We start from the raw sequence: 27053 nt of genomic DNA, 5'->3' as shown, positions 1-27053 counted from the left end.
TCTCCACCTTCAACCTGGCTGCCGAAGGGCCAAAGCCTCGCAGTCATGGCTGCATATCATGAAGCGTTGAAGTCTTAGCGCACACTGCGCAGGACCTCTAAGGCAGTCATCGGACTCCCAGTCAACACCTTCTGACATTCAGCACCCATCTTACGGCGGGCTTCCCCGTCCCTTAATGCCCCAAATGCTTCGTAGACTTGTTTGGGTGTGAAGTCACCGCGCAGCAGTGTCGGGTGATTTTTGAGCTTCCGGAACCTCAATCCAGTGGGCACGTCTTTGGCCTCTACAACCCCGGCAGCAATAAGAATCTCGAATGCCGCGAAAATTGCCGACGTCCGCTCTCTTTCCTTTTTATCGGCAGCCCGAATTCCTTGCTTGAAGAGAACCTGAGAATGAAGATCTCCATAGGTTTTGTGGACTGGAAGATTGAGACGATCGTAACCGCTGGAAGCCATGATTTCGATATCCATCAGGGTCGTCTCATCCACCCAGTCTGACAAGGAAAACTCGTCGCCGAAGGACGATCCTGCGCGCACAAGAAGTTGCGAAAAAGAGTCCTCACCAGGACCCGCCGTCTTGCCTGTGGCTGAACAGGACACGAAGACTTCCTTGCAGCCCTGCAGCGAAGGCTGAATCRCCGCGCCTGCGTGGTTGCAGTCGAGGAACACCACGGTATCAGTCGACGTGACACCATCGCGATTCCACTGCAGTGCATTCCAGTCGAATGCTTGATACCCCTCAGCTCCAGCCTCGTATCTCGAGGTGGCCATGAGAGTCTTTCGTTCCTGATCGTGGACGCCGTGGCCACGGTAATAAACCAATTGCAATAGCTTCCCTCCAACGGCACCATCCCAATCCTTGTGCGAATCGATACTCGATTGGATGAAATCAATGGCCGTTCCGTCTGAGGTCACTTTCGGTATCTCCACGTGCGTCGGGTCAGTGTCCACGAGGTGGAGCTTCGAAATGAAATCGGAAAAGTTGGCTACCTCCCTCCGAAACTCGAAGTCGTCGCGAAAGCCATGGTCTTTGTAGGTGACAACGAAGGCACGGATTCTGGTGTACTCCACTGTGTTGCTTGTGATACGTTGGCGCTTATCATCCGGCATGGATGTGGTACCGATGGAGTGGTCGGGAGCCTTGCGCTTATCACGTGCCAATGCTCGAGATGCTGCCGTTGACGGCACCGATGTCGATGATGCCACCATGGTCCTTACAGTCTCTCGAGATATGCTGTGCTCGGTTGTGATCAATGCAGCGTGGGCTTTTCGTATCGAGCGATTACTGAATGCTGGCAAATGGAGGCAGGATTCAAGTCGATGCTCGAGATTGTTTGAGAAAAGTTGATGTTGAAGAGAGGATGGTGCAGAGGCTGAACAGGGCAATGAGGCTTACTGTCACACGTTCACTTCGTTTGTGGCATATGACAGGCGAGTGAGGGCAGTCGAGCAACAAGAAAAGAGACCCACACCATTCACACTGATAGTGACTTCATTGACGTTCTGCAGGGAGCACTGCAATGCGCGAAGAGTTGATTTTGACGGGTACATCAAGCAATCTCAATGACTCCAAGCAGGTCATCTTCGAAGAGTCCCAGTTCGCTGCATCAACAGCCGGCAATAGCGAATGAAAGCCTGGCACCACCCAATTCTCGGCCGCACCAGAAAGAGCGATGGAATCAGTCCGCACTCGATCTCACGAATCCATGAACTCACACCGAAAACTCCACTTCTCTTTCATGCCAGATCAGCAGTCCTTGGCCGACAGTACGGGTCAAACCACTGCTGAGCACCTGCTGAATGTACTCGCTTTGTTGATGAAATTTTCCCGCCGTCGCGATGTGACTCAACACTGGACAGTCGCCGGATTCATGAGTCGCCATAATCGACACGTGCTGGTATCAGCTAGATCGTTCGCCTTGACCATCATCAGGATCAGCCAGACCTACTTTCAGCAACAAGACCTCAAGAGTACGATCCCGCATCCTTCGAATCGCTCGATGWAGCTCAATGTGGTTGAATGGTTCAGTTACCTCCTCGTCTGACAGAATCTTCTTAACCTCCACATTGCTCAGGCCAACTTTGCTGGGATGACCAATATGATCCAGTCGTTCTTGCAACTCGCGGATTGCTTGTATCAGTCGGTTCTCTTTCATCTTCGCCGGGGAGAACAGTGGAAGTCGCACCATCAAGCGATATTGGTTGAAGCACATTTGATATTGAGCATCTCCCGCGCTCCAAAGGATAGGCTTCGGGCGTGAATACGCACGAGCCAGGTTCTCGGTGGTGGTCACCCACTCCTGCAAAGAGAACGGTCCTGTGTGACAAAGGCCTGCGCGGATGAACAGGTGCGAGAAGGAATGTTTCCCGGGCCAAGGCGTAGTCTCGTTCGCGGAGCAAGCGGCAAATACCATTTTGCAACCCTGAAAGAGACATCCGATCGCGCCTTGTGCGTCACAGCAATCGAGGATCACCAGGGTGTCATTCTCTCCCGAAAAGACACGGTTCCTCTGCAACGACCGCCACTCGAATGATTGCCCCTTTCCGGAATCCATCTGCATCTCGCGCGGTAGAACTGTCTGACCATGACCTGAATAGTACACCAGGTCTAACGCCTTGCCCGGGCTTTTGTTGGACATGAGTTGAAAATTTTCTATTTGATGGTCCAGCCAAGTCGCGATTCGCTTTCCTTCCAAGCCGCCTGGTATCTCTGCTCTCACGCACTCTTGGACACCCAGATGCTGACGAAAGAAATCGACCACATTCTGAATCTCGGTGGCGAAAGTGGTGACGGGCCAGTCGTGGACTTGCCAGGTGATGATGATCGCGCGGACTGMATTGTATCCCATGCCATGCGGAGTGTTGTATCCTTCAGCGTTGGGCGGGAGCCTCGGAGGAGCCATGTCGGTCTTTTCTTATTGCGTGGAGTTGTGGCGTTTGAACGAGGCTTGAAGGTCGTGGATCTGGACTTTGAGTTGGTGTGGGTCTGAGGAACGAACGTTGTCTGAAGGACATTAATAAGGGGGAGGGGACGCGAAGCGAAAGTAACATGATCGTCTGGCCGACCAGCACCTCCTCTGAACATCATAAACCCCGAAGCCATTCACTGTGCTCACTCGACTGGCATGATGTCTTACAGATCGCCAAGCGCAGGATGGTCAGATTCTCGGGAATTGGAGTAGCTTCCAGGAGCTGCTCGTCCAGAAAGTCAACAAGCAGACGATACGAGCACATGCCTCCATAAAGTCTTGTCTCATTGCTCGATACCTTGCCGTGTTGTTGATGAGTCTCTGATATTCTATCAAAGCCATGATGTCGTGTTTCGTGGTTGCGTTGATGGTGGCGGTTGGGCGAAGGAGGGAGCTTTTCAGGAACGACATCGGCGAAGATTTTCGGATGCGTCGGCAGTGGGTGTGAATGAAATCAGTCGATCTGCAGACTACACATCAGAAGCTCGTCTAACACAGAACGTACGTCCCTTCGTGTACTGGAGAAAATAACGGAATACGTTGGCCTTCATAACAAAAAGGGGCGTGGGCTTGGCGCTCAACAATGATGGTGCTCGGTGAGATGCCGAAGAACCTGCTCATGCAGATCAATCTCCCTAATCGCCATACACAGCGCACGACCGTCCGCTCATCCTCCATGCGAACTCAAAAATCATGGGAGAGTAGCCTCGCTATGGTATTACGTGACTTTTTCCCGGACGCCGGTAATACGTCCATAGCTGTACCGCGGAAGGCAATTCAGCCCAACCTCCCAGCCGATCGTTTCATGTAGTCATATCATTAACTTTTCCATCTCCGTCCGCAGCGGCTCCGGGTATTTGTTCGTAGCACTTCGTTGCAGTCGTTTAGAGCAATTTCATCCCTCGAGTTTCTTCATGTTCCTCCATTTCGCCAATCAGTCCAATTCAACGACATCGCTACCCTGCTTCAGCCATTTTGGATTGATCTTGACGCCGTGCGACTCCTTCTCCGCCTCGGTGGACAAGRGGTCATTGTGAACGCCAGCCAATTTCACCCACAGAAGGATGTACTGCTGCTTCTCACTCTCACTACAGCGACCCTTGTAGCGATTCCCGAAACTTGACTTGAGGCACTTCACGATCTTCTTCCGAACACTCGCGCTGATGTCTTTGAAAGACTCTTGATCCTCGAGGTGACGCTGCATTCTGGCCATGGTGTCGGTGATGTTGCCGTCGTTGGCAGAGCTTGTGTCAATGCCTTCAGAATTCGCGGCAGGTCTGATGGCCTGGGTGTCGAGAAGTCCTGCCGCAGCAGAATCTTCGGCGGCCGTGATAGCCAGCTAAGATACATTAGCTCGTCATCCGAGGATTCTTTGTTCGGGCAAGGGCTTACTTTTTGGCGCTTGAAAAGCTTTGGTGACACGAGTACAGTATTCGTTGGCCGCCTGGGCCGCTTCGCCACCTCCGGAGGATCCGGTGCGGTCAGCTTTGCCCCCTGACTGCGTCTGCCACGATTTCTTGTAACGCGGGTCAAGATGCTTGTCTCGTAGGGATTGTCCTTGGCATCGTCGTCCTCATGCAAGGCGCTCAGCAGATACTGCGCGGCCATTCTGTGACTGAGCGAAAAGAGGGATGTCAAGGTGGAAAGAAATTCGAGATGACCACCCCTTTTGGAGGGGTTGGAATTTGGACCACTCGAGCTTTGGTGAGTGAACAAACTCTGACTCAGCATAGTCTAATAGTCACTCGAGTTATTCTCGGATTCACTTCTCATGTGATGGTCTGAGGAGCGCGCACGAGTGTTGTATTCATGAATTGTGTAGTGGGGTGATGTCGAGGCTCAGGAGATTTTTAGGGGGCTGCCACGACCGGCCATTTTCGGAGCTCGGGCCGCACGTCCCGCTTTTCTCACATAGTGCAAGAGCGTCCATGTCCCATTGCCATCGAATACATCTCGAAGAGAATTTGAGAACAAACAGCAAGAGCTCAGAGCAGGGGATGAGAAAGATCTCGCGGAACATTCCGTGGACTGCAATCGACTCTTGCCATCGCCGGAACAAGCATACGGTTTAGCCACCTGAACAATCGAACAGATGACCAGATGTTGTCGTCTCGGAGAGACGGCCATGTTAAATGCACACCTCAATGTACCCGGAGTCGTTCGAGATAGTAGATCCGGCGAATCCGTCACTTTGCCAGTTACGACCACAGCCCAGGGAAGCTCCTAAGATGGATTAGAGGCAATGGCATTCGTTGAAGCTTGATTATCGAGACTCTTATGAGCAGATACAGTCTTATGAGCGTCTTCAAGCAGAACCACGCCCATAATGGCTCACATGGTTGACACTGTACTTGCGAATTTTCAAGGCCTGTCGGGTTTCTTCAAATCCTGGAGGGCGGCATGCAGCATCTGGTAGCCATTGCCGGATGAACAGCGCAGAATCGAGCTTTCCTCCAAGGCTCTTCTTTCCTTCCTTCAGAAGTAGTAAGAGTAGGATGGAGACCTCCATGAACTTCCAATCTCACATCTATCAACACCACGACTTCAAAGCTCCGACAGCGCTCGCACAGCCATCAATACTCATTCATCGCCTCAACAGATTTCCCTCACTCACTATGTCCAACACGGAGCAGAAGCTCGAAGACCGTGACCCGACTCCAGTCTTGGCTCGCTGGCCCTCAACAGCCGGGCACTGGTATCTCGCCCAGCGCCACCATGACGAGACCATTCAATTCGAGAATCCCGTCGACCCCGTCAATGGAGTAAAGACGACAGTCGCGGAAATTGGAGATGCCAACATCAGAGCATATCCAATAGGTCTCGGCGGCAATCCACTGAAAAGCTCCCCCGGCACACACCCACTTCGGGAAGGAGACAACGTCCTCGCCTACACTCGCTCCGCATGCCCCATGTATTATCCACAGCGACAAAGATACGAGATGGGTGTCGTCGTCACTGTGGTATCAGACGAATTTGTCATAGTGAAGTTTGAAGATGGCGTTGTAAAGGTGAGTTTGGATCCGTTCTTCGCCGTTGGCAGTCTGAAGTACCAAAAACACGTATCGAACACGTTCTGACAAAGTGTATTAGTCAGTGAACTGCAGACGGATACGCCGCATGTATCTGGGAGGGCCGACTCGCCTCGACTACTCGGCTCGCGGCATGTATCCCAGGTGCACCAGCTCCGAGTCAAGACCACACCTCTTCTCATTCTCTGCTCGAGCCGAGCCCGAGTTTTCTGCACACTCTTCGAGTGATTCCACGAGTGCTTCCCCGAGTGCTTCCCCGAGTGCTTCCCCGAGTGCTTCCCGGAGTGCTTTCCCGAGTCAAGCCAACTCAATGGGTGTTGTGGTCAGAAATTTCTTCAACCGTTGGATCGCTATCGTTTGGACGTTTGGACTATAGTGAAAATGATTCTCACCATCTTAAGAGAGACCTTCGCGATCACAGGGACAGGTTCGGAAACTTGCCAGAGCAACTTGAGCACACGCGAGATGGAGATACTTTCGGACACCTGTGGGTCAAGCTCGTAGAGCGACACAAATTGACATGGGCCATCGGTCGAAGTCGAATATGCGGTTATTAGTGATTGATAAGGGCAGGCTTTGGGGTGATTGGAGGAGCGACGGCGTCCATCGTTGTTTGTAAAGAAGGTTGACTAGTTCTATGAATACTCACCTTTGCGCATTCATATCATTTGTTATGGTCAGATCTCGTATCGATGTTAGACACATCAACTTCTACTCAACTGGTTTCCCTCAATAGGAGTGTCTTTTGGAATGAACTCGTAAGGTAGACCTGCCAAAGGACTCCAGTAGATTCACAGAAGCTGCCGCTAGTCAACCCTTGCTGCATTAGCGCTCAGGTCTCCAGCGTTCCTTTGAMCTCAGCACCGACTCGTCCAGACAAACGTCCACAAACCTCTCAAAATTCATCATGTCGGTCAACATCACCGTCGCCGTTCCCCTCGAGGCCATCGCCGCCATCAAGAGCGGCAACTCCGGCTCCACCATGGGCGCCGCTCTGTCCGCCACATCTCGCGCCGTCGTTGCAGCCGTCATGGCACTCCCATACGACATCAAAGCGAGCACTGAAGAAGACCGTCACACCGACAGCGAGGGAGAGAAGTCCGCGGCTTTCGCACTCGCGGCGCAGTCGCATCTCGACGACAGCTTCACCGTCACCGTCCTTCATCGCGCTGATGTCAAGCCCGCTGCTGTGATTCGCGTACATGGCTCCACCAAGGTCGGACAGTTGGCGCAGCTTATTCAGGATGCTACGGAGGTGTCCAAGTATCTGCAGTACCTGGTTTACGACCACAAGTGAGTACTAGGTAGCTGTGATTTGGAGATGATGTGCGCGGAGCTGATTTTTGGATAGGCCGTTCTATGATGGGTCGAGAGGGACTTATGATGAGGATGTGACGTTGSATGAGGTGAGTTTTGATTGCTGTGGCGGATACTGATTTCATATACTGACGGTTGGCAGGTCGGCATCAGCGATGAGAATGCGATGGTGCAGCTTGTGTATCAGCTCTAGTTGGTGTTGTTTGATTCAGACTCACAGAGTGATGGCAAGACGAGGGTTTTCAGCGGGAACAGCTTCATACTGTCTTACTCGCCGAATGAAGACTCACTCATCATCGTCCTCTTCTTCTTCATCATCTTCATCCTCATCGTCATCCTCATCATCTCCGCTTTCCTCATCTTCGCTCTCTCCATCTACAGCCTTAAGATCATAGTCGTCCTCGAAAGCCTCCAGTCCCTTGCATTCCGCTTTCCATCCCTCGGCACTGAACCTCTCARCCATCTTCTCCGCCATATCCTTCGAGCAAGTAATGACCAGATTGCTCGTCTCAGCTTTAAACAACGGCACCAGCCACTTTCCAATCGCCGCACGCACCTCCTCCGCACTGACCATGCCGATATTCTTCAACATCTGCTTGCTGTAATCTTTGGGTACACCATGCAAGACCTGCGCCACGAAGCTCTCATCCGCAGCAGCACCCATCGTTGCACCTTCGTCCGCCATTTCAAAGACAATCTCCCCGACAGCACTCTCAATAGCGAGCTTCTGAAGTGGCTTGCTTCCATCTGCGTATCCGTTAATTTCCTCGCGACCAGCAACAAAAGCTTTGTAGCAATCAGGACTGCGGTCGATGCTGAAATGGATGGTTCCGAGATCGGTTGAGCGGCGCACAGAGGTTCCATATGCTAGACCTGTGCCACGGATTGCGACCCAGAGCGGACCCTCTACGGCGCGCAGGTAGGCGTTTGCTACCATGAGAGCGGGAAGATCCGGATGGGTGTATCTGGGAGAATGAATTAGCGTTATGCAATATGAATATCTCATGACTTGCGATGAGAGAGCAAACTTACGAGTCGGGACCGGGAGCCGTGAAATAGGCAAAGGAGGAATCGATCGCTGGGATTGGGACGACAACCGCGGATGTGCCTGGATAAACAAGTCAGCACACTTCCTTGATCAAGATTGCACAGAGACAGAATCAGAGATCTGTTGCTTGACAGATGGCGTCGAATATACCTGGATTTTTGCCGGTCTCAGAAATCGTCGACTTTAGCTCATCAAGAGGCTCCAATTCCTTGCTCAGATCCGTACCAGCTGGGAAGAGAGCCTTCCACGCATCCACAGGATTCTTCAGCTTCTCCACGTTCGCAGCAACGTATATCCTGAGGTTTTCAGGGCGATGTAGACTCTTGATGACCTTGTCAAGCATCTCAATAACCGTAGCTTCGCCATCATCTTTCTTCAGCAACTTCCGCAGACGCTTCAAATAGACGCCTTTGGTGAGGGTGTTGGTGGCTCGGCGGTTGGACTTTCTCGTAGATTGAATCATCGAGTTCACGGCATAAACCATCGAGCTTCCATCTCTCTTCTCTGATGGAATATCCGCGAGCAGCTTCGTCAATGAAGCGTGTAGACGGACTGGATCATGAATGGCATCGAACAAGACACTTCGAATCTTCGCAATGATAGATTCGTAAGTGTCTGGCTCCGTAACAACACGCAGCGCAAGCATCTGCTGATTGCCATATGAAGAGTCTATCCAGTAGGACGTACTCTCTTTCTCCAGATCAGACACCACATCTTCAAATTCTATCCGTGCGCCGGTCTTGGGGTCGCGAATTGGTGTTGTGAAGAGGTTGGCCAGGTACAGACTCAGCACTGGACGAAGTTCTGTGGGAAGAGATGCAGTGCCGAGGTAGAGCTTGATGTAGACAAAGTTGGAGGGAATGTGTTCGAAGTGGACAAACAGAGGAGATGCGCTCGTGTCGGCTTTGTCGACAATCTGCTGGATGGGATTTGAAAGGGTTCCCATTCTGCGAGCAGCACCAGCGCGCGCGGTTGTAGTTGTGATGAAATTGACAGAAGTTGTGCTGGGAACCGGAAATGCCTCCAAGATGGAATCGGGGATCGGTTTGTGGTTCTCGGCTTTGGCTCTTTCCAGCTTCTCTGACAAGTCCTTGAGACCCGCCTCGCCAAGACGATCTTGTTGCGCCTTCACTCGGACTTTCTCGTCATCTGCAAGTTTGGTGGCGAGTGCCTTGCTGGGCTCTCCCAGGACGCAAACATGGTGGTTGTCTACGAAGACCTTGGAAATTACACGCTTCCAGTCGCTCTCGGTCCAGGACTCGAGTGTGTCGAGCTCTTTAAGGTTCTCGAGATCCTTCAAGGAGCGTCCATCTCTGTTACTGAAGCAATGATCTTCAATAATGGACTGAGTGAAGAAGTCCTCTGCGGTTTCGGCTCGCTCTTTGATCTGTCGGCGCTCACGTTTGAGACAATCTCGCATGTATGACATGTCTAGCGGCTTCTCAATGACTTCTTTCAGGACTGAGATCATGCGTTCATAAGCTTGCTTGAGTCGCTCAGTCTCCACAGCAGTCATGTCAAACCAAATGACGGTATCGGGCCGCGTCTCCAATTCATAGTAGATTCCACTGCAAACCTGCTCCTTCTCCACAAGTGTGTTCTCCAGCACGCTAATCGGGCCGCCACAGAGGTACGACAGCAAGACGGAGACAGCAGCCACACCCAAAGCATCATCACATGAGGGTCCGAGATAGCCCACAGTAACCTCACCCATCGACTCGTCCTCCTCCGGAAACTGTATTGTGTCGATCTTCGTCTCCGCCAGGCGTGGTGTCGGTTTTGAATCAACCCACGGCCTTCGGAATGGCGCCTCCAGAGTAGGGACATCATCCACGATCGTGCTCTCAAAGTCGTCGAGAATCTGCAGTAGCTCATCATGATCYATCTCTCCTGTGACAATCACGCGAAGGTTCTTTGGCTGATACATTTCCTTGTGGTATGCTCGGATACGGTCTGCTGTGAGCACTCGTAACTCCTTGGTCATTCCTCCGGTCTCGGAGCGGAAGCCATTTCCTTCCGGATACATCAGAACTCTGCGGTGCAACTCCATCAAGTCTCCTGAAGAGTTTTCGCGGCCTTGCATCTCGGCATAGACTACACCAGCATCATGGCCAGTGCCGTCGACGTGGTGGACCTCTGTGTAGCATGCGGCATCGGTGAGGGTGGGAACAACGATGTGCTCGAGATACACAGGTAAAATCTGTGCAAAGCCTTCCCATCCAGCGGTTTTCAGTGAGTAGGATGTGTAATCTGTTGCCGTGCCAGCGTTTGTCGTTGAAAATGCGCGGGAAGAGAGTTTATCTAGCAGACCAGTGTATTGATAGCTCTTCGATCCCATGAATACGAGATGTTCCAGCGTATGTGGCGAGCCCGAATTGTCGTTGATCTCGGTGGCGAGAGCAAACTCGCCTTCAACCTTGGGGCCAGGCTTGTCGACTACAGCGATTCGCATTCCAGTTCGAGTAGATTCATACTGCGTGATTTGGACCGGAGCATAGTCCAGTTTCAGTGTCTGCACGGTCTTGAACCGCGGCAGCTCTCTTTTCGAGGCCGGCATGTTGGTCTCTCTCCACGTGTGATTCTGATGCTAACAACTCCAAGACGATCCTCCGTCGTAAGTGTGGGAAAATGAGAGATAAGAGGTCGAGAAGTGGTGTCTGGATTTCTTGTGGAGAAATGTGAAGCTGAAAATGGAAGCTTCAGCGTGAGCTGATGACAACTGCTTCTGGGCTTTTTAACGCAGAATATATCTCACTTGTAGAGCACATACATTTGCTACGGACAGTGTTTGTGGCGTGCTAGACATGTCCATAAAGCTCTGTAAGGAGGAGTTTGTGCTGGCTCTTGGCTTTCCGAAAGAAGTTTTTCGCTGCAGAGTGTCATGATCACAGTCGTGTGGATTCCCGCCCGCCAAATAGAACTACCTTAGAATACCACAAACTCTAAATCTCCGTCGCCATCCTCGCTTTCCCATCCGATCACGACCATCATGGCATATGTTTAACTCCTATTCAAAGCAGATCCAAACAATTCACATGATCCAGAAGATCCGCAGCTGCCAGGATCGTTCCCCTCTTATCGGGATGCATAAAAGTATATGATACCAGCTCGCTTATGCAACGCTTGGGTTTCATCCCCAAACGGGCATACCAATTCCAGTCGGGCTGAGACTTCTCCACGTCGAAAGGGCAAGGGGAGATGCGCTCCAACCCACGCCACGTAAGTTAACTTAGTCGATGCCCGTCATCCGAACCCGTACAGCCTGGCTCTCGTTCCGCCAACATCCCCCTTCCCCATCCCATCGTCCCCCGTTATCGCGCGCAATAGCGTGCATGCCATGATCTCATTCCCACCCGCGCGTTGAGCGTGCATTGCGTGCGCATCGCATCGCATCGGGGCTCTTGTCGTCGTCGCCGTCGCAAGTTGCTGCAGCTATCCGAGCCCATTCAGGGCGACCAGCAAGCCGGGAGCGAACCAGCGCTCAACGCCTCTGTCCTGCCCCGGAGGGTGGGAGCTTCGTTTGCCCATCATGAACATGAGCGCGCTCCTCGCGTCGCCCGAGCCGGAAACGCCGCGACAGCAGCAGCCAGCTCCGCCTCCGCCTCCACCGCCCGCAGACGCCATTCCATCGGAGCACATCACTTCGGCGCCACCAATGCCATCGTTGCGCAGAAACGACGATGACGTCTCGCTCTCGGGAACCGGTGGTGGAACTCCCAAGAACGATGCGGAGGAGCCCATGTATACCTCGACAACTACCAGCATTCGGCGCAATGCGAGTGGACAGACGTCTTCGGTATACTCGGGCAACAAGATACGGCATTTGAAAAAGGAAGATGGTATCCCACTCTGGCGCAAGGATATACAGTACGACTTTCTCAAGCTGGTGTTTGAGGATCAGACGAGATGCTTCACCAAAGCCAGCGACGGAACGAATGGGCACACCTTTGCCGATGTGTACATTGATGCCATGGCGAAGAGCAGCAAATGTAGCAAGATCTTGAAAGAAAAACTGCTGCAGGATCAGGAGGGTGCGATAAGTATGGCTATGGTGTGTCTGCTGGTGAATGTTGGCAGGATGAACACCACCTTGAATTGTGAGTTGTGACAAGCACCAAGGGCAATGTAATGGCACTGACAGAATCTGCACAGTCTTTCCTGAGATGCGCGCGCAATTACGAACATATCATTCCATCCCAGCGCTTCAAGCCCACCAAGATCCCAACGCATACAAGCAGCTACAAGACGCGCYGAGATTGAAATCAATCCTCAAGGGCGCGACAGAAGATGAACCACAGCCGGCGACCATGGACGAGATCAAAGCAGCCTCGATCCCACGTACGAACCCAGTAAACCTCATCTTCGTCATGAGCCAGTACGCACCGAAGATCAGCGAGCTTCACTTTCCCCCTCCAAGAGACTTTTYCGATTTGGTAATGCGACCCAGTCTGGGTAGTGCTAGTCGTGCGAAAGCCTTCTTGTGGTTGATATGGTGGTATCTGGAGAGCAATTTCACCAAAGAGGACAGTCTTCGAAATCCCTTCGGACCGGGAGAGTATGAATCGGAAGATGCAGGTGCTGACGCAGTGCCGCTGCGGGTACCGACACTGAAGAATTTGACTGAGGAGCAGACGGCGGAGGAGAACATTGACACGGAAGACGAGAAGATGTTTGGGGAGATCAAGCGGAAGGAGCGGATATCCATCCTGGCCAGTGAGCCGAGTCCCGCTATGACTGCCCTCAAGCGAGCGAGGAAAGAAAAGGGCTTGACTACTGGGCACGGTGCACATGCCAGTGATGATGAGGGTAGTGAGATGGGCGGTTATCATCGAGGACCGGCTCCTCCGTCCATTAAGAACATCTCAGTGCTACAACAGGAGACTGGGAGTGAGTACACACGATCGCCATCGCCCGCCGCCGGTCGTGGCTTTCAAGCTGTCAACACTCAACAACCCAAGCCTGACATGCGCATCAACAATCTGCTGAATAGCGACCAAATCATGCCCGACCAATCACCACCCCGCAACATCGCTCCCACGCCTTCCGCCATCACCTCTGCGCCGCCGATTAAGAAAGGTCCAGGTCGAGGTAATTGGCGCAGGAATAAAAGACCTGAAGGGCCATCCACAACACCCAGCGGAAGCCGCGCCCAAGAAAACCACCACGTTCCGCTCCTGCCCAATACTGGCCAGATCAACTTTGCCTCGGGAGGTCTTTCCGCGCCTGAATACAACAGCACACCGAGTGGCGGTGGTTCATTCAACGTCTTCGCCAACAAAGGCGCCACACAGGCAATGTCTCCACCTCACCATTCGATCCTTCCTTCATCGTCAACATATCCACTTAACCCTGGTGGTGCCTCACTTGTCGGTGGCGGCATGACCCACATTCCCACACCTTCATACCAAGCACAGAAACGCAATCGCGGGGTTACCCAACATCAAAGTGCAATCATGTCGCATCGAAAGCAGCAGATCGATTACACTCTGGACAGCAGAATCCGTAAAGCACATATCAAATTTCGCCGCATGAGAGAGGGAGAGAGCGCCGTGGTTCGTGCATGGAAACGCATCCGCACGCTCGATGCCGCATACGATTCCGAGGAGGAGGGGATCAAGATTCGGAAGGCTCGCGCTCGTGGGGAGAAGGATGAAGATGATGGAGCTACTCCCGGCTGGGGAAGAGGCAAGGGCAGAACTGGCGAAGCGGATGCCGACGCTTTCCAAGCTGATGTTGATGCTTGGAGACGACCAAGATGTCTGTATGCAGGGTACGTCAGATCGACGGGAGAACCGGTTGATCTTGGTGAGGAGGCTAGGACGTTGGCCAAGAGCTTTAGGAGGCTGAGTCGCAGACTGGAGAGATGGGGTGACAATGCTCTGCCTGCAGCTGCCATGTTGAGAAGGATTGATATGGAAGCTCGTGGCGGTTACGAACTGCAGAGGAAGATGGAAATCGAGCAAGAGGAGTATTATGAGAGAATGGAAGCTGAGGATGAGCCTGCGCCAGTCGTGCGTGCTCCAGCTAAGAGGCAGAGGAAGCGACGGCCGCCTGTTGTTAAGATTGAGCAACCAGGCGGTATTGGTGATGGTCAACAGAGCCACCAGCCTGACTTTGACGCAGACGGACGGGAAGCTGCCGAGCTGGATGAAGAGGATAGAGAGCTACTCGGCGAAGTCGACGCAGATCTCGACGAAAGCGAAGACGAAGATGGAGATGAGCAGGATGATGTCGACATGGACGATTGACGCATCGTTTGCATGGAGAGAGATACCAGATGTACATCTACTGTAAACTGCAGGACCACAAAACAGCCACTCTCTAATGAGCAAGGAATTTGGGAAGACATGGAGGAAAGTCCATTAACAAGTATCGAGAAATCTTATGCTCGAAAAGACAGCTTATTACCACCAATGTACAAGCTTGTTACCGTGCCAGTCTTACACCGACGAGACATGGCCAGACTGATTCTATTACAATGAGTTTACTTGGTCCAGTCTGCAAGAATGGGTGACAGTTGCACCGAAGCTGTCGGCTGCAACAGATGAGATGTCTTCCGATTCATCACCCATTCATCCCATTCGAGATCGATCGGAGTTGGGACTTCAGCTTGAACGCTGTCCAAGAACGTCACGCCACCTTTGATTCTGTCGGCYGCACTATGCCCAATTCTCCTCCTAACGTAATGGATATTGAGATGCCATCAAGCGGCGCTGCTTCGCCTTCTGGATCTTCTCCATCTGGATGGACTTGATCCTCAGAAATTCATCTCCAAATCAACATTTGGCGCTTGAAATAACGTCGTTCTCTCGAACAGACCTTCTCAAGTCTGCAATCAGCTTGTCAAAGCGACCAGCTGGATTTCTTGAAGAAGACAGTCTCCAAGTCGTCATATTTGGTATATTATCCCTTCTCCTTTTCAAGTGCTTACGATCGAGTGAAAAGTTGACATGAAGCGGAGGTCCATCTACAGCAATTACCTCAGGATTGAAAGACGGAAGGGGGTCTGTAGAAGTGGCCTTGTGCTATGTTTAGTTACTGGCGGGCCGTTGATTGAGGAAGAGGGATTGGGAAGACGACGATTTCGATGAGAAGGGTGCTGGGGAAGGTAGATGTGATGTTTTGGTTGGAAGATCTTCTTAGGTTACATTCATTCCTTACTGTCCGTCGCTCTGAAAAACGTCCGTCAAGGTTCTGGTGCAAAGTCTACTGTTTGTCGACTAGGTGAAGTCGTTATACCTTCAGCCAACCCGATTCCCAATCCTTAGGAACTCCTCATCCCTCCATACTCACAGCCCACACACCACACACCACAATCTCATCCCTACAGATTCGCCAACACCCTCCTCAACCGAATATTCTCCGTCCTCCCCACCCTATCCATAACATGTTTCTTAACCCTCGCCTTCCTCCCAACAACCACATCCGTCTTCTTCAGCGATAATGATGATGACGATGATGATGGTGTTCCTCTCGACCGCCCTTTAAAGCCTCGATGTTCTACACTAATCTCATTAGCCAACTCAACACACCCTTTATCAGATAACTTCATAACTTGCCGTTTCCCTTTGCCCCGTAATTTGGCAGCCCCCTCCAACGCCTCCTCCCCATCAACAAGCACACACCACCCCTCATGCCCCACAGTCCCCTCTGCTTCCCCTCCAACCGCGCTCTCAGGCCACTCCCTCCTGGCAAACTCCCACTCCTCCTCCCCAAAACTCCCGGGCTGCAACCACACTCCCTTAACACCCACCTCCTTGGCCTCTCTCAACACCTCCCGCGTAACTTTCGGCGGCGTAACGAAACTTAGACTCGTATTTCGAGGATCTTGCAATTTCTTGGGGCTGGATACTGTGGAGAAGGTTTGGTCCTCGACGACGATGGAGTCGACGGTGGGGTTGAGAGGGATGACGGAGAGGTTTTGCGTCAGGTACCAGGAGAAGATCTTGTAGCCGAATTTCGAGGGCACGGAGGATGCGCCTGCTACTGCGTAGTGCGTGGCTGTGAAGAATTGGGCGGCTGCTTGTTTCATTGGAGTGGCTTTGGAAGCCATGATTGCTGGGTTGTTATTTAGGATAGAGTGGGTTGTTTGGCGTTCGTTTAGGAGAAGGAAGGTGTGTACTTCCTGAAGTCGCGTTGTTGGATGACGTGTTGCGCGTTTGCTTGATTTAAGCCGAGCAGGCGGGGATTGAGTTTTAGCTGCTGATTGCCCCCTGGAGATGCATCTGACTTCAGTACAGCCAGCGTTGTGGAACAGAGTGAGAGGTGACAGCGACCTCTCCCGTCATCAGTACACTGCAACATGCCACAAGCATCACAAGCTCGAATAAACGTCATACCTCTAAGATCATACAGAACCGAACAGACTGCCCAATCCACATTCAAGTATTTACCTCCTCGAGCCCTCCTTTCTCCTCTTCCTAACACTCCCCGACACTCCCCTCTTATCCCTGTCCTTCTCCCTACTATCTTTCTTCTCCTTCTTCCCCTCACTGACATCCTCCTCCACAACAGCATACCCACCACCCTCCTCAACTCTAACTTCCACCCGCACCCCTTGTTCCTCACTCCCCTCACTACTAGCACTACTCTCCCCAGAAGGAAGTCTCTGCATTCGATCCCTGTCCCTCGCCGTCATGGGCGTAGCTGAAGGAGGAGCAGCTCTTCTCAGACCCGCATACCTGACAGACAAGGGAGATTCGCCAAACTCCTGTTGATGATGTTGATGTCGACTGATCGGCCGTTCCCCATACTCATACCCATATGAAGGCATATCGCGATAACGTTGCGCACTGCTCACACTCGCCCTCCGTCCTGGCGAACCATAATAATCATAAGGCGCATCGCCATCGTCTCTCAAACTAGAGGACGAACCCGGTCGATATCTCGTAGACATGGAACTCGGAGGATATTCAGGCATACTCTCCTTCCTCTGAATAGARCCACTCCGACTCCTTGTCGCAATGGGCGAATTCCTCCCCGAATACAACTCAATCGGGGCGTAAACGGGAATTCCATTCGGCCCATTCACCAATCTCATCCCAGGGGGAGCTTGTAGCAGGTCCATGGCAATCGGAGCGTGCAACTCCGATGGCAAACTGATGGATCCCTTGCGTTGGACTTTGGCTTTGGAATTACTCTTCGCCGGGGAGGAAGATATCAATCCAGTACTCTTCCTTCCACTCTTTTTCAGACTGGCGAGACTGGTGGCACTACTCGAGCGACTGCTCGTAGCTTTGACTTTGTCCTTTGTCTTGGAAGAGATTGCTGCTGCTGCAGCGGGAGTTTTGGGTGGTGTAGCGAGAGGGGATGGCTCCGGCAGCTGGATGGTCCTGCGCTCAAGAGCCTGTTGTGGTCCACTCGTTCTTCTTCCCATTCTCCCCCTTTCCAAAGCTTGCATTTCTTCTTGACTGAGATTGACGTTGGTCTTGCCCTTTTCTCTCGCTCGGGCGATTCGTGCGTAGGCGGATTGCATCAGAGCTTCGTCCCTTTCTCTCTCCCGACTGGTGATGGGTGGTGAATAGTGTCGTTCATCCTCGGAATAGTAATCCTCATCATACATTCCCCTCCGTCTAGTGTATTCATCATCATCCTCATTACTCTCCACTTCCTCCACCAAGTATTGTTCATGATCAAGGTCGTCATGCTGATTATAATAGCGATCACGGAGTTCCCATTCTTGTAGTAGCGGCGGGGACGTATGGTTAATGGTACGTCTTCGCCTGTGTATCCCATCCACACTACTGACAACTCCGGGCGGTCTTCCCGGTTCATGATATTTCATCTGTCCAGGCGAAGAGTGTTGCGCGGCCGACCACCTAGACCGCCTCTTCGGAGAAACTGGCTGCAACGTCTTTTTCGAGGAGGCAAGCGTGGCCGAGGATGGTGACGGCAGACGCACCGATGAGCCAGAGAACGGTGCTGATGGGTGRGGAGAAGAAGAAGACGGGCTAGCCCATGCTGGTCAGTATGCCGTGCCGATGGAGGGGGAGAGTATGATTGTACTCACAATGGCAATCACCRCGACGGCCGTGTATAACTGCGAGACGGTGGCCTTTGCAAACCCGACATCCAAATCTCTGCCTTCCAACTTCCCAATTCCCCACATGCTGCCAATGACAAAGATGATGACAAAGAAGAGCCAGAGATTGGTGAGGAGCGAGTAGATGCTGAGCATGAGGAAGACGGCGGCATAGTTGGAGGAGAAGTAGGACAAGTTGTAGTTGATTCGCGCTTGAACCATGGAGAAATCGGCGGGCTTGGAGATGGCCTTGATGTTGAGAAATTCACTGATGGGTCGGAGGTTGGCGAAGCGTGTGCCCAACGATTGCGTGCGGACGGAATCAAAGCGAGCGCCCAGGCTAGAGTTTGCTGTGAGAATTGGGGATGAATGGAGGATGGAGGGATCAATAGACTCACTTCAACCGGCTCGTGAGGGCGTCAATGGGGATGCTGATGCGTGCCATGATGCTATCAGGGGATGGTGATTGATCTGTCCTTGTCAGCTTCAACAATATCAAGACTGTCGCCGTCGCAATCCGACCGGCGGACTCGACAGACGAGGTCAAGAATGTGAGACTCACCAGGGGTGTGCGTGGGTGAAGAGGCAGGTGGTTTTATGTGTATTTTGTGACGGGGATGTGCTGGTGCAGAGTCGTGGGTGTCAAATGTCAAACACGCGTTGGAAGCCAAATCTTGGGAGGATCGATCCGTGGGAATGGTTCAAGGATGATAATCAAGACAGGGGAGGAACGACCGTTGACGGATCTTCCCGACCCTGACATCCCGTCCTTCTATCCCTGGACTGGCATGTTGATGATGATAACGGATGGAATGATATTGGAAGAGAAGATGGGGATGTTCAGATAGATGTAGATATCTGAATGTAGACAGCTATCAAATCCACATCCTTCCAAGCTCCTTCCGAGCTCCTCCAGACCGCCCTGCTCCTGCTGATTTTGACAGAGCTTCGTTCCTTCCTCAAAGATGCCTGCCTGCCTGCCAACCTACGTGTTCCTGCCAGCTCACAATCCCGCCCGGCTCACACCGTTGTCAAGCGAAAGTTTAATTGGTCGCTACGATTCGCGAACRACACGTCTCATCTCATCTCCATCTCCAATAATTTTGATTGAACCCTGAATGAATTCCAACCCAATCCACACTGCACAGCTGCCCGACTCGACGTCGAATCCATTCACACCACCTGAATACTGTCACAAAACATCCCAAGCTGCAGCTGTCCGCAGCATCCACCCATCCATTCATCATGCGTCTCCTCTATCTCGCCGCAACCTTTGCCGCTCTAGCGGCCGCTTGGTCCAAGGAGGTATCTTGACATCCTCCACCATTGCAATATCCCCCTCAATCCCATTTCCATACTGATCAATGCGACAACATAGGACCACGAAATCTTCCGCCTCCGCGATGAGGTGCAAAAATCCGAGGGTCCTAACTCCACCTTCTACACCTTCCTCCAAATCCCCCCTTCCGCCTCGCCTCCCGAAATCAATGCCGCATACCGCAAACTCTCCCGTTCCTTGCATCCCGACAAAGCCCGCAGTGCTTTCATCGCAAACTACAACAAACCTCCCGCCGTCAAAGGGGAGAAGGTGGTTGTGAAGAAGAACAAGAAACCTTCCGAATCCGAATTGAAGAAATTTGGCAAGGAAGCGACGGCGAGATTCGAGAGATTGAGTCTGGTAACGAATGTGCTGAGAGGTCCGGAACGCGCGAGATACGATCACTTCTTGAGAAATGGCTTTCCCGCGTGGAGGGGTACGGGATACTATTATGAGAGATTTCGACCGGGTCTGGGGAGTGTCATGATTGGATTGTTCATCTTCGTTGGAGGAGCTGTCCACTACGCCGCGCTGTTCCTATCCTGGAAGAGACATCGGGAGTTTGTTGCGAGGTACATCAAACATGCTAGAAGAATGGCTTGGGGGGAGGACAGTGCTGTGGGAAACATCCCGGGTCTTGATGATGCTGCTGCTGCTCCTACAAGTGCAAGTGGAAGTGATGCACAGCAAGAGAGCATGCAGTGGAATCGCAAACAGAAGAGGGAAATGGAGAGGCAGAAGAAGAAGGACGGGAAGAATCCTGTCAAGGCTGCCAAAATGGCCGCGGCTGCGGAAAAGGCGAAGTCGGAGGGCGCTTCTACCCCTGTTGAGCCGGATTCTCCTACTCTTGGACCCGTGGGTGCCAAGAAGAGGACCGTGGCGGAGAATGGTAAGGTCTTGATCGTGGATTCCGTGGGAAATGTCTTTCTCGAACAGGAGACGGAAGAGGGTGGCAGGCAGGAGTTTCTACTTGACGTATGTTATCCCCACCCCTACATTGTATAGACATACTAATCCGATGTGTAGCCGGAAGAAGTCCCTCGTCCGACAATCTACGATACCGTTCTGGTGCGCTTACCGCTTTTTATCTGGAATCGCTCCTTGGGACAATTGTTGGGCAAACAGACTTCGGATCATGTCGTAAGCGAGTTGGTCGGGGATGATGAGGAGGGTGGGGAAGAGAGTCTGCAGGCTGCTGTTTCTGCCAATGCGAATGAGGAGGCCAGGAAACGGAAGGGAAGGAAGTAGGTGTTGGGATAGATGCTGTGGACGGAGAAAAGTTTGWGGGTGGAAGGCAGGGTTGGGAGCTCTGCTGTTGGGCATGTATAGTATTTTGCATTGTACCGGAATAGTCACAAAGAATTACAAGCATGCTAGAGTACATGTAAGCATTGAAAACCACTGACTCAGGACTCTTGATGTTTGTTTATGAAAAGCCAAGAAGGAGAATTTGAGAAGATGAGATAATGTTCTTTCCTATTTTGTTCTTTCCTGTTTTGTTCCCCACTCTTTTGATCAGGAGAACTACATGTACCGTACTCATCTAATCAGAAGAACTGTGCACGATTTGCTAAAACCGAGATTAAGGAAGGAACACATGCCGGACAGATCATTTAAGCCATGGAGTGAGCTTGAGCGGAAAGAAGTACGGTAGTTGAAACTTCGACATATTTCTCCCTCACTTTATCTACGCACAGAAGAAACTCGCAGGGGAGGAAATAGATGAAAGCTCGAATCGTCGGGGCATTGAAAAGGTTAACACTGCCCGGGATCCCACCTAGGCAAGGGTGGAAAGAGGTTCGCGCATGTGACAGTACGATATAGTACAGTACAATCAGTGCATTTGAAAAAGTGTCTCATGGCCAGAGAATACTTTACCAATCCTGGACGACGATTTGCTTTTGCCGAGATTATTCTCTCTTCAAGGACCTCGTTTTGGCTTCGACGGAGGCACTGCTTCTGCTCAAGACCTCGCAGATTGCCTTGCACAGGACGTTTCTCAAGTCGCATCTGGAGAAGGATCGCTTCTTCGTCTGCGGTTCAGGGCTTGGCTGTTCTAGTCGGTCTTTTCTATTATTACAGAGTGTGGCCCGCATGCAGGAATCACGCTAAAGAGVCAGGGAGGTTTTCATCCAATATGCGCACCCCATTCTGTCGACAATTGACGCGGATTGGACAGGGCTTCCCGCTCAGATTCCCGTATGCACGACTGGGGGTGTATTCACAGTAGCTGCTATGTTGTCACACTTCTTAAGTAAGGTACATGTAAGGTACGTGTAATTGGAAGGCGGCTTTGAGTATAATAACATTGGGGTTAGGGTTGTTTGGTCAGATGAGTTCGATTTCTCTATTAGTTCCTCTCGAGAGCCAACACCACCATCCACTCCGAGCCACTTCACTTTTCGCCGCCTACGCTCTCTTCTAGCCCTTTCGATCGCCTTAATGCCTGGCGGATAGAGTCTAGCGTTCTGCCCATCTTCTTCCCAATCTCACGATGCGTTTTCCCTTCCGCCAAAAGCGACTTTAACAATTCATAATCGTCCCTGGTCCACTTCCTCCCATTTCGACTAGAGCTCGAACTACAAGATAGTCTATAAATCTTGCCGTTTATACTTCCCATCGACTTTTCCATGATTTGGCTCATTTCCGTTCTCGACTTCCCCATGTCAATCAAGCTTCGAAGTTCTTGTTCCTCACTTTCGCTCCAGATATGTCCCGACCAATGCTTGCTGTTCGCAGCGAGACCCCTCTGCACGAGCATCCGAAATCGCCTTGCGATGCTCATCGGACTGCGCTTACCCCCCATCATCTCTGCCATTTGCTTGTAAGTGATGGGCTGCGCGGTAAGGTCTCTGATTTGCTCATCTTCCTGAAGCGTAAAGGCAGCGGGAGTTGCCCTGTTTAGAGTTGCATGGCGTGCTCGAAGATGACCGATTGTATGTAGGGGCATGTCTTCCTGTAGTTGTTGCCAGCTAAGGCCTTCTTTTTGGGCGTTGCGGAGCTTTTCATCCAAGTTCGTATCGTAGATGAGCCTCTTCCGCTTACCCTTGATGGAGTATTTACTCTTGCGTAATACTGCGCTCATTTCCAGCGCCGAGCGTCCTTCACGGTGTAGTTGCAAGAGAAGTCCTTCATCGGCAGCTGACCACCTTTTCTTTTTTCCACGGGTCAGGTCATTCGGATTGTTCTGATCGGGCGTCTCCGACTTGGAGGTGGCGTCTACGTCTACATCTTCTCCGGAGGAACGTCTCTGTGAGGTGTGGAAGTTTTGCGGCCATATTGATGGAACTTTGGTCCAAGAACCGAGACGCCGCCATATTGTGTGGTGGGTCGTCCATTTACAAGCAGCAGAGARAAAACTCATCATCAGCTCCCGAGAATCTTTGAGGTGTCGGGCCCTGTTCCTTTTCCTGGAAATGTTTGGTTGTCGGCCGTGTCAAATAATGTTAAGCGCGTCCATCTGAATGGAGAAGGTGCCGACGTGCTCTTCGTCACTGCCTGCGAATTTCCGGTCACAAAAAAACAACATTTCCAACGACCTCCCAGCCACTTTGGGTTGTATACCACACAATGCAATGCTTGAAAACATTGTTCGCGGCTGATGCTCTCGACCACTCCACTCCAATCGCCCTTTGGACTCCAACATGTAACCGCCTTAGGACAGCAGCTCGAACAATAACATTGATGATGCATCATCTAGATCAAGTGTCTTACATACTAGGTATCCTCACTCAAGCTCCGACGCAATTTCGGCGAAGACAAACCCATGCGAGGATACCTTACTGTAAGCTGTCCCGCCAGATCAAAAGTATGCTTGGACGGAATCCATCTGCTGGACAGAGATCGTAAAGTCTGATCCACACCGCTCAAGCTCTACTTGACGTGACGTGTTTGTAGATCTTGCATCTCTACATGCCACATGATCTAATCAGCTTTGTCCACCTCACATCGTTCATAATTACGTCTTGCATTCATACGAAACACACGAGAACTCCCAAGAACCCAACAAGGAAGGTTGTGACAAAGCCATGTTTTTCCAAGAAATCCAAGCCGAGCACGCCATCGAATTGCTACACTAACTTTGCTTTGGGTTAGCAAAAATCCTGCTCACGTCGGCATAGCACGTATAACACAACACACCTATAACCAGGAAATTTCCTCAAATCAGACAGCCTTGCTACAACCAACTTGGCGAATCACGAGCCACCATGGCGAATTCCAAAGACGACGTCGAAGTGGCGACAGTCAAGAACAATACATACGAGGAGCAAAAGAACTTTAATGAAAGTCTTCATGATGACGCTCCACCTCCCCGCCCGACGGATGATACTCTGGCGAGGAAGCTTTCAGCAAGGCAAGTGCAGATGATTGCTATTGGTGGTGAGTGTTGTTTGATCTCAAGCTTAAACAACGACTTATCATTCTCCAGGTACCATCGGAACGGGACTTTTCCTTGGCACTGGAACATCACTMAGTAGAGGTGGACCAGGCTCTATGCTGCTGTCGTATGCCATTGTGGGTGTGATTGTGTTTATAACAATGTTGTCGCTTGGCGAGATGGCAGCTTTTGCACCCGTTGCTGGTTCTTTTTGCACTTTTGCCGGGTATGTGGATTGACTAGTCGAAGAGGACTACGCCTAACATCTTGCAGACGATATGTAGACGACAGCTTCGGATTTGCGATGACCTGGAACTACTGGTTTAACAATGCAGTCTCCGTGGCAAGCAATTTGATTGCTCTACAACTCCTCCTCGACTACTGGACGGACAACTTCCCCGGTTGGGCTATTAGTTTGATCTTCTTCTTCGTGCTGATCGCTCTCAACATTGTGACGGTCAAGCTATATGGTRAGATTGAATACTGGCTCAGTCTACTCAAAGTTGCAACCATCATCATTTTTATCATTCTTGGAATTGCCGTCAACTGCGGCGGCAACACCGAAAAGGAATACATTGGCACGAGATACTGGTACAAAGGCGACGCACCGTTTGTCAACGGTATCGGTGGCTTCGCCTCTACATTCGTTACAGCAGCATTCGCCTACGGAGGAACAGAGAGTATCGCCATCACAGCTGGAGAAACAAAGGAACCTGCTCGTACTCTCCCTCGCGTTGTTCGCAACGTCTTCTGGCGGATTCTCATCTTCTACATCCTCTCCATCCTCATCATCGGTCTGAATGTTCCATACGACACTCCCAACCTTGCCACGCGCAACAGTCAAACATCTCCATTCACCATCGTCTTCGAATCTGCTGGAAGCGCAGTCGCAGGATCCTTCATCAATGCAGTCATCATGACCTCTGTCATCTCTGCAGGAAACCACTCACTCTTCGCTGGCTCCAGACTCCTCTACTCTCTCGCGGTAAATCGACACGCACCCAAGTTCTTTGGAACACTCAACCGCAACGCCGTGCCTTGGATTGCGGTCCTATCGACCATGATCATTAGTGGGTTGTGTTTTGGAGCGAGCTACATCGGAGCAGGTCAACTTTGGACCTGGCTGCAGAACATCGTCGGAGTATCAAACCAGCTCTCCTGGATAGCAATCGGTTTCGCATCCCTTCGCTTCCGCATGGCGATCCGAAAGCAGGGACTTGAACATCTTCTTCCTTTCAAAAACTGGGCGTATCCCTGGGGACCAATTTTCTCGGTCGTGATGAATAGCGTACTAGTGCTGGTACAGGGATGGAGTTCTTTTGCAGGAGGTTTCAAGGCGGTGGATTTCGTCAGCTACTACCTGCAATTACCTGTTATGGCGATTATGATCATCGGGTGGAAGCTTCTGAAGAGGACGAGGTTCGTGRGGTTGGAGGAAATGGATCTGGAGACTGATCGGTTCGATACGGGTTTGACAACGGAAGAGAGGAATGTCAAATTGAGTGATGCGAAAATGGGGACGTTCGCCAAGGGCCAGGGATGGAAGTTGAGGCTCAAGGCCATCTCTCAATGGTTGTTCTTTTAGATGAGATATGCACGAGATGTGAATGATGATGAGTGTGTTGACGTCGCTGTGAACTCGCTCAGGGGTATGCCAAGATTGAATGGAACTATGTCTAATAAGGCAGCGAATGCTTCATCCCTCTATATGGACAGAGCAGAAGCTTGATAGTGACGACGGGAGGAGACATTTTAGTAGGATATGCGAAGGCTTTGGGAATAAAAGGGGCATCCCGAATCTTTCACCGAGCCTGCTATACACTTTGATGCGCCAGAGCATTGATCAAAGTGCTAACGTATGAACAAAAGCAGGTCATTAGAGGATTCAAGATCCCTAGCAAAGTAGTAGGACGAGTTCTGGCGTCTGAGTGGTCGTCAGGGGTACAAAAGTTGATCTCTTGCCCACATGGATAAAACATCACACCCTATTGTTGCCAATGGGTTGAACTGATTTGCAATTGCTGGGCGAACTTGGGAAAGGCAAAAAGAAACATCTATCGACGTTGGCAGGACTCGAACTGGGGTGATGTTAGTCAAGATTCAGCTGGAGAATTCCATGCTACCCGCTTACCCTACGCCCCCGAAGGGAATTGATTTCTAGTCAATCGCTGCAAAGGAGGTTAGTCAAGGTTCAGAGGAGCTAGGTCGAAGACTCGACGAACCAGTAACCACTTTGCTACAACGCCTTTTATGCTTATGTAATGACATTGCCAAGTAGAAAGTATTATATCCATTCAATAGGGCATCAGCAGGGCTTCACATTCTCCACAACGATGACACAAGCTATGCTTTGGCTCATCACAGCAGCGGTCTACTAGAAGCATCTCAGATACCCCATCCTCAGCTGACTAAACTGTAAACTGTCTCTGTTCTTGAGAACACATGAAACGTGCTTGATATAGCTCGAAGCTCGCAACCAATCAAGACCCGGCTGTCCTTAGCGCCGAGAGTAATTCGAGACAGCAGATTCTCCAACGCAGACTTCACTCCGACAATCCACTCTTCATCTTCGAACGACAGCGAAGCGCTCGGCGTCAAAAGCGAGAACGTGGTAAGCTGCTGTTATCGTGCGACCAGTCTCCGCGAGAAGCAGACCTTTCGTTGGCTACCATTAACTGCTACAAGCGAGAGACTCAAACAGTCCTCTTCTTTCACAGTAGCCGGCCTCCACTTTGGCCACAACACTTCGGCTTCTACTTGCCTTGTTGCTTTGTTCTCTCAAAGGAACATTCGAGACTTACCGTTGTCTCTTTCTGACAAGTCGCTTGTTCTGTTTTTGCTTGTCGTTTTCTTTCTTCCTACAGCACCTTTGTTTTACGCTGTATTAATCAAAACATCGCGCTGGACGCTTCCATTTCGTTCCTGGTGTTCGCTCAAAGTCATTTTCTGCGACATTCACCACGACAAGTCTCTC

General features: G+C 51.4%; 13 protein-coding genes; 5 read left to right on the top strand and 8 right to left on the bottom strand.

Moving 5' to 3' along the window:
* Nucleotides 1-74: 74 nt before the first annotated feature.
* RCC_03937 (uncharacterized protein) lies at nt 75-1208 on the bottom strand (the record flags this gene model as incomplete). The annotated part of the gene is made up of 1 exon (XM_023769219.1): nt 75-1208. One exon carries the CDS (start codon nt 1206-1208, stop codon nt 75-77), a length of 1134 nt encoding a protein of 377 aa, XP_023624987.1.
* A 692-nt stretch (nt 1209-1900) lies between these two features.
* RCC_03936 (uncharacterized protein) lies at nt 1901-2902 on the bottom strand (the record flags this gene model as incomplete). Its single annotated transcript, XM_023769218.1, has 1 exon — nt 1901-2902. One exon carries the CDS (start codon nt 2900-2902, stop codon nt 1901-1903), a length of 1002 nt encoding a protein of 333 aa, XP_023624986.1.
* Nucleotides 2903-3902: 1000 nt separating this feature from the next.
* RCC_03935 (uncharacterized protein) lies at nt 3903-4576 on the bottom strand (the record flags this gene model as incomplete). XM_023769217.1 has 2 exons in its annotated part: nt 3903-4307; nt 4361-4576. The coding sequence occupies 2 exons, from the start codon at nt 4574-4576 to the stop codon at nt 3903-3905; spliced, it is 621 nt and encodes a 206-aa protein (XP_023624985.1).
* Nucleotides 4577-5583: 1007 nt separating this feature from the next.
* Nucleotides 5584-6373, top strand: RCC_03934 (uncharacterized protein; the record flags this gene model as incomplete). XM_023769216.1 has 2 exons in its annotated part: nt 5584-5976; nt 6059-6373. The coding sequence occupies 2 exons, from the start codon at nt 5584-5586 to the stop codon at nt 6371-6373; spliced, it is 708 nt and encodes a 235-aa protein (XP_023624984.1).
* Nucleotides 6374-6904: 531 nt separating this feature from the next.
* On the top strand, nt 6905-7433 carry RCC_03933 (uncharacterized protein; the record flags this gene model as incomplete). XM_023769215.1 has 2 exons in its annotated part: nt 6905-7290; nt 7349-7433. 2 exons carry the CDS (start codon nt 6905-6907, stop codon nt 7431-7433), a joined length of 471 nt encoding a protein of 156 aa, XP_023624983.1.
* Nucleotides 7434-7600: 167 nt separating this feature from the next.
* Nucleotides 7601-10919, bottom strand: RCC_03932 (related to metalloprotease 1; the record flags this gene model as incomplete). XM_023769214.1 has 3 exons in its annotated part: nt 7601-8279; nt 8347-8422; nt 8513-10919. 3 exons carry the CDS (start codon nt 10917-10919, stop codon nt 7601-7603), a joined length of 3162 nt encoding a protein of 1053 aa, XP_023624982.1.
* A 972-nt stretch (nt 10920-11891) lies between these two features.
* On the top strand, nt 11892-14610 carry RCC_03931 (uncharacterized protein; the record flags this gene model as incomplete). XM_023769213.1 has 2 exons in its annotated part: nt 11892-12459; nt 12515-14610. 2 exons carry the CDS (start codon nt 11892-11894, stop codon nt 14608-14610), a joined length of 2664 nt encoding a protein of 887 aa, XP_023624981.1.
* Nucleotides 14611-15846: 1236 nt separating this feature from the next.
* RCC_03930 (uncharacterized protein) lies at nt 15847-16415 on the bottom strand (the record flags this gene model as incomplete). XM_023769212.1 has 2 exons in its annotated part: nt 15847-15862; nt 15922-16415. The coding sequence occupies 2 exons, from the start codon at nt 16413-16415 to the stop codon at nt 15847-15849; spliced, it is 510 nt and encodes a 169-aa protein (XP_023624980.1).
* A 336-nt stretch (nt 16416-16751) lies between these two features.
* On the bottom strand, nt 16752-18146 carry RCC_03928 (uncharacterized protein; the record flags this gene model as incomplete). The annotated part of the gene is made up of 1 exon (XM_023769211.1): nt 16752-18146. One exon carries the CDS (start codon nt 18144-18146, stop codon nt 16752-16754), a length of 1395 nt encoding a protein of 464 aa, XP_023624979.1.
* Nucleotides 18147-18180: 34 nt separating this feature from the next.
* Nucleotides 18181-18828, bottom strand: RCC_03927 (probable prenylated rab acceptor 1; the record flags this gene model as incomplete). XM_023769210.1 has 3 exons in its annotated part: nt 18181-18312; nt 18372-18723; nt 18782-18828. 3 exons carry the CDS (start codon nt 18826-18828, stop codon nt 18181-18183), a joined length of 531 nt encoding a protein of 176 aa, XP_023624978.1.
* An 800-nt stretch (nt 18829-19628) lies between these two features.
* Nucleotides 19629-20949, top strand: RCC_03926 (related to ERJ5 Endoplasmic Reticulum located J-protein; the record flags this gene model as incomplete). XM_023769209.1 has 3 exons in its annotated part: nt 19629-19688; nt 19762-20676; nt 20728-20949. The coding sequence occupies 3 exons, from the start codon at nt 19629-19631 to the stop codon at nt 20947-20949; spliced, it is 1197 nt and encodes a 398-aa protein (XP_023624977.1).
* Nucleotides 20950-22096: 1147 nt separating this feature from the next.
* On the bottom strand, nt 22097-23065 carry RCC_03925 (uncharacterized protein; the record flags this gene model as incomplete). Its single annotated transcript, XM_023769208.1, has 1 exon — nt 22097-23065. The coding sequence occupies one exon, from the start codon at nt 23063-23065 to the stop codon at nt 22097-22099; it is 969 nt and encodes a 322-aa protein (XP_023624976.1).
* Nucleotides 23066-23909: 844 nt separating this feature from the next.
* RCC_03924 (related to lysine permease) lies at nt 23910-25664 on the top strand (the record flags this gene model as incomplete). XM_023769207.1 has 3 exons in its annotated part: nt 23910-24081; nt 24131-24305; nt 24353-25664. The coding sequence occupies 3 exons, from the start codon at nt 23910-23912 to the stop codon at nt 25662-25664; spliced, it is 1659 nt and encodes a 552-aa protein (XP_023624975.1).
* Nucleotides 25665-27053: the final 1389 nt, after the last annotated feature.

This window comes from Ramularia collo-cygni (assembly GCF_900074925.1).
Source record: "Ramularia collo-cygni strain URUG2 genome assembly, contig: RCC_scaffold05, whole genome shotgun sequence".
NCBI lineage: Eukaryota > Fungi > Ascomycota > Dothideomycetes > Mycosphaerellales > Mycosphaerellaceae > Ramularia > Ramularia collo-cygni.
Note: the sequence above shows the minus strand (reverse complement) of the source record. Positions and strands in the feature narration are given on the sequence as shown.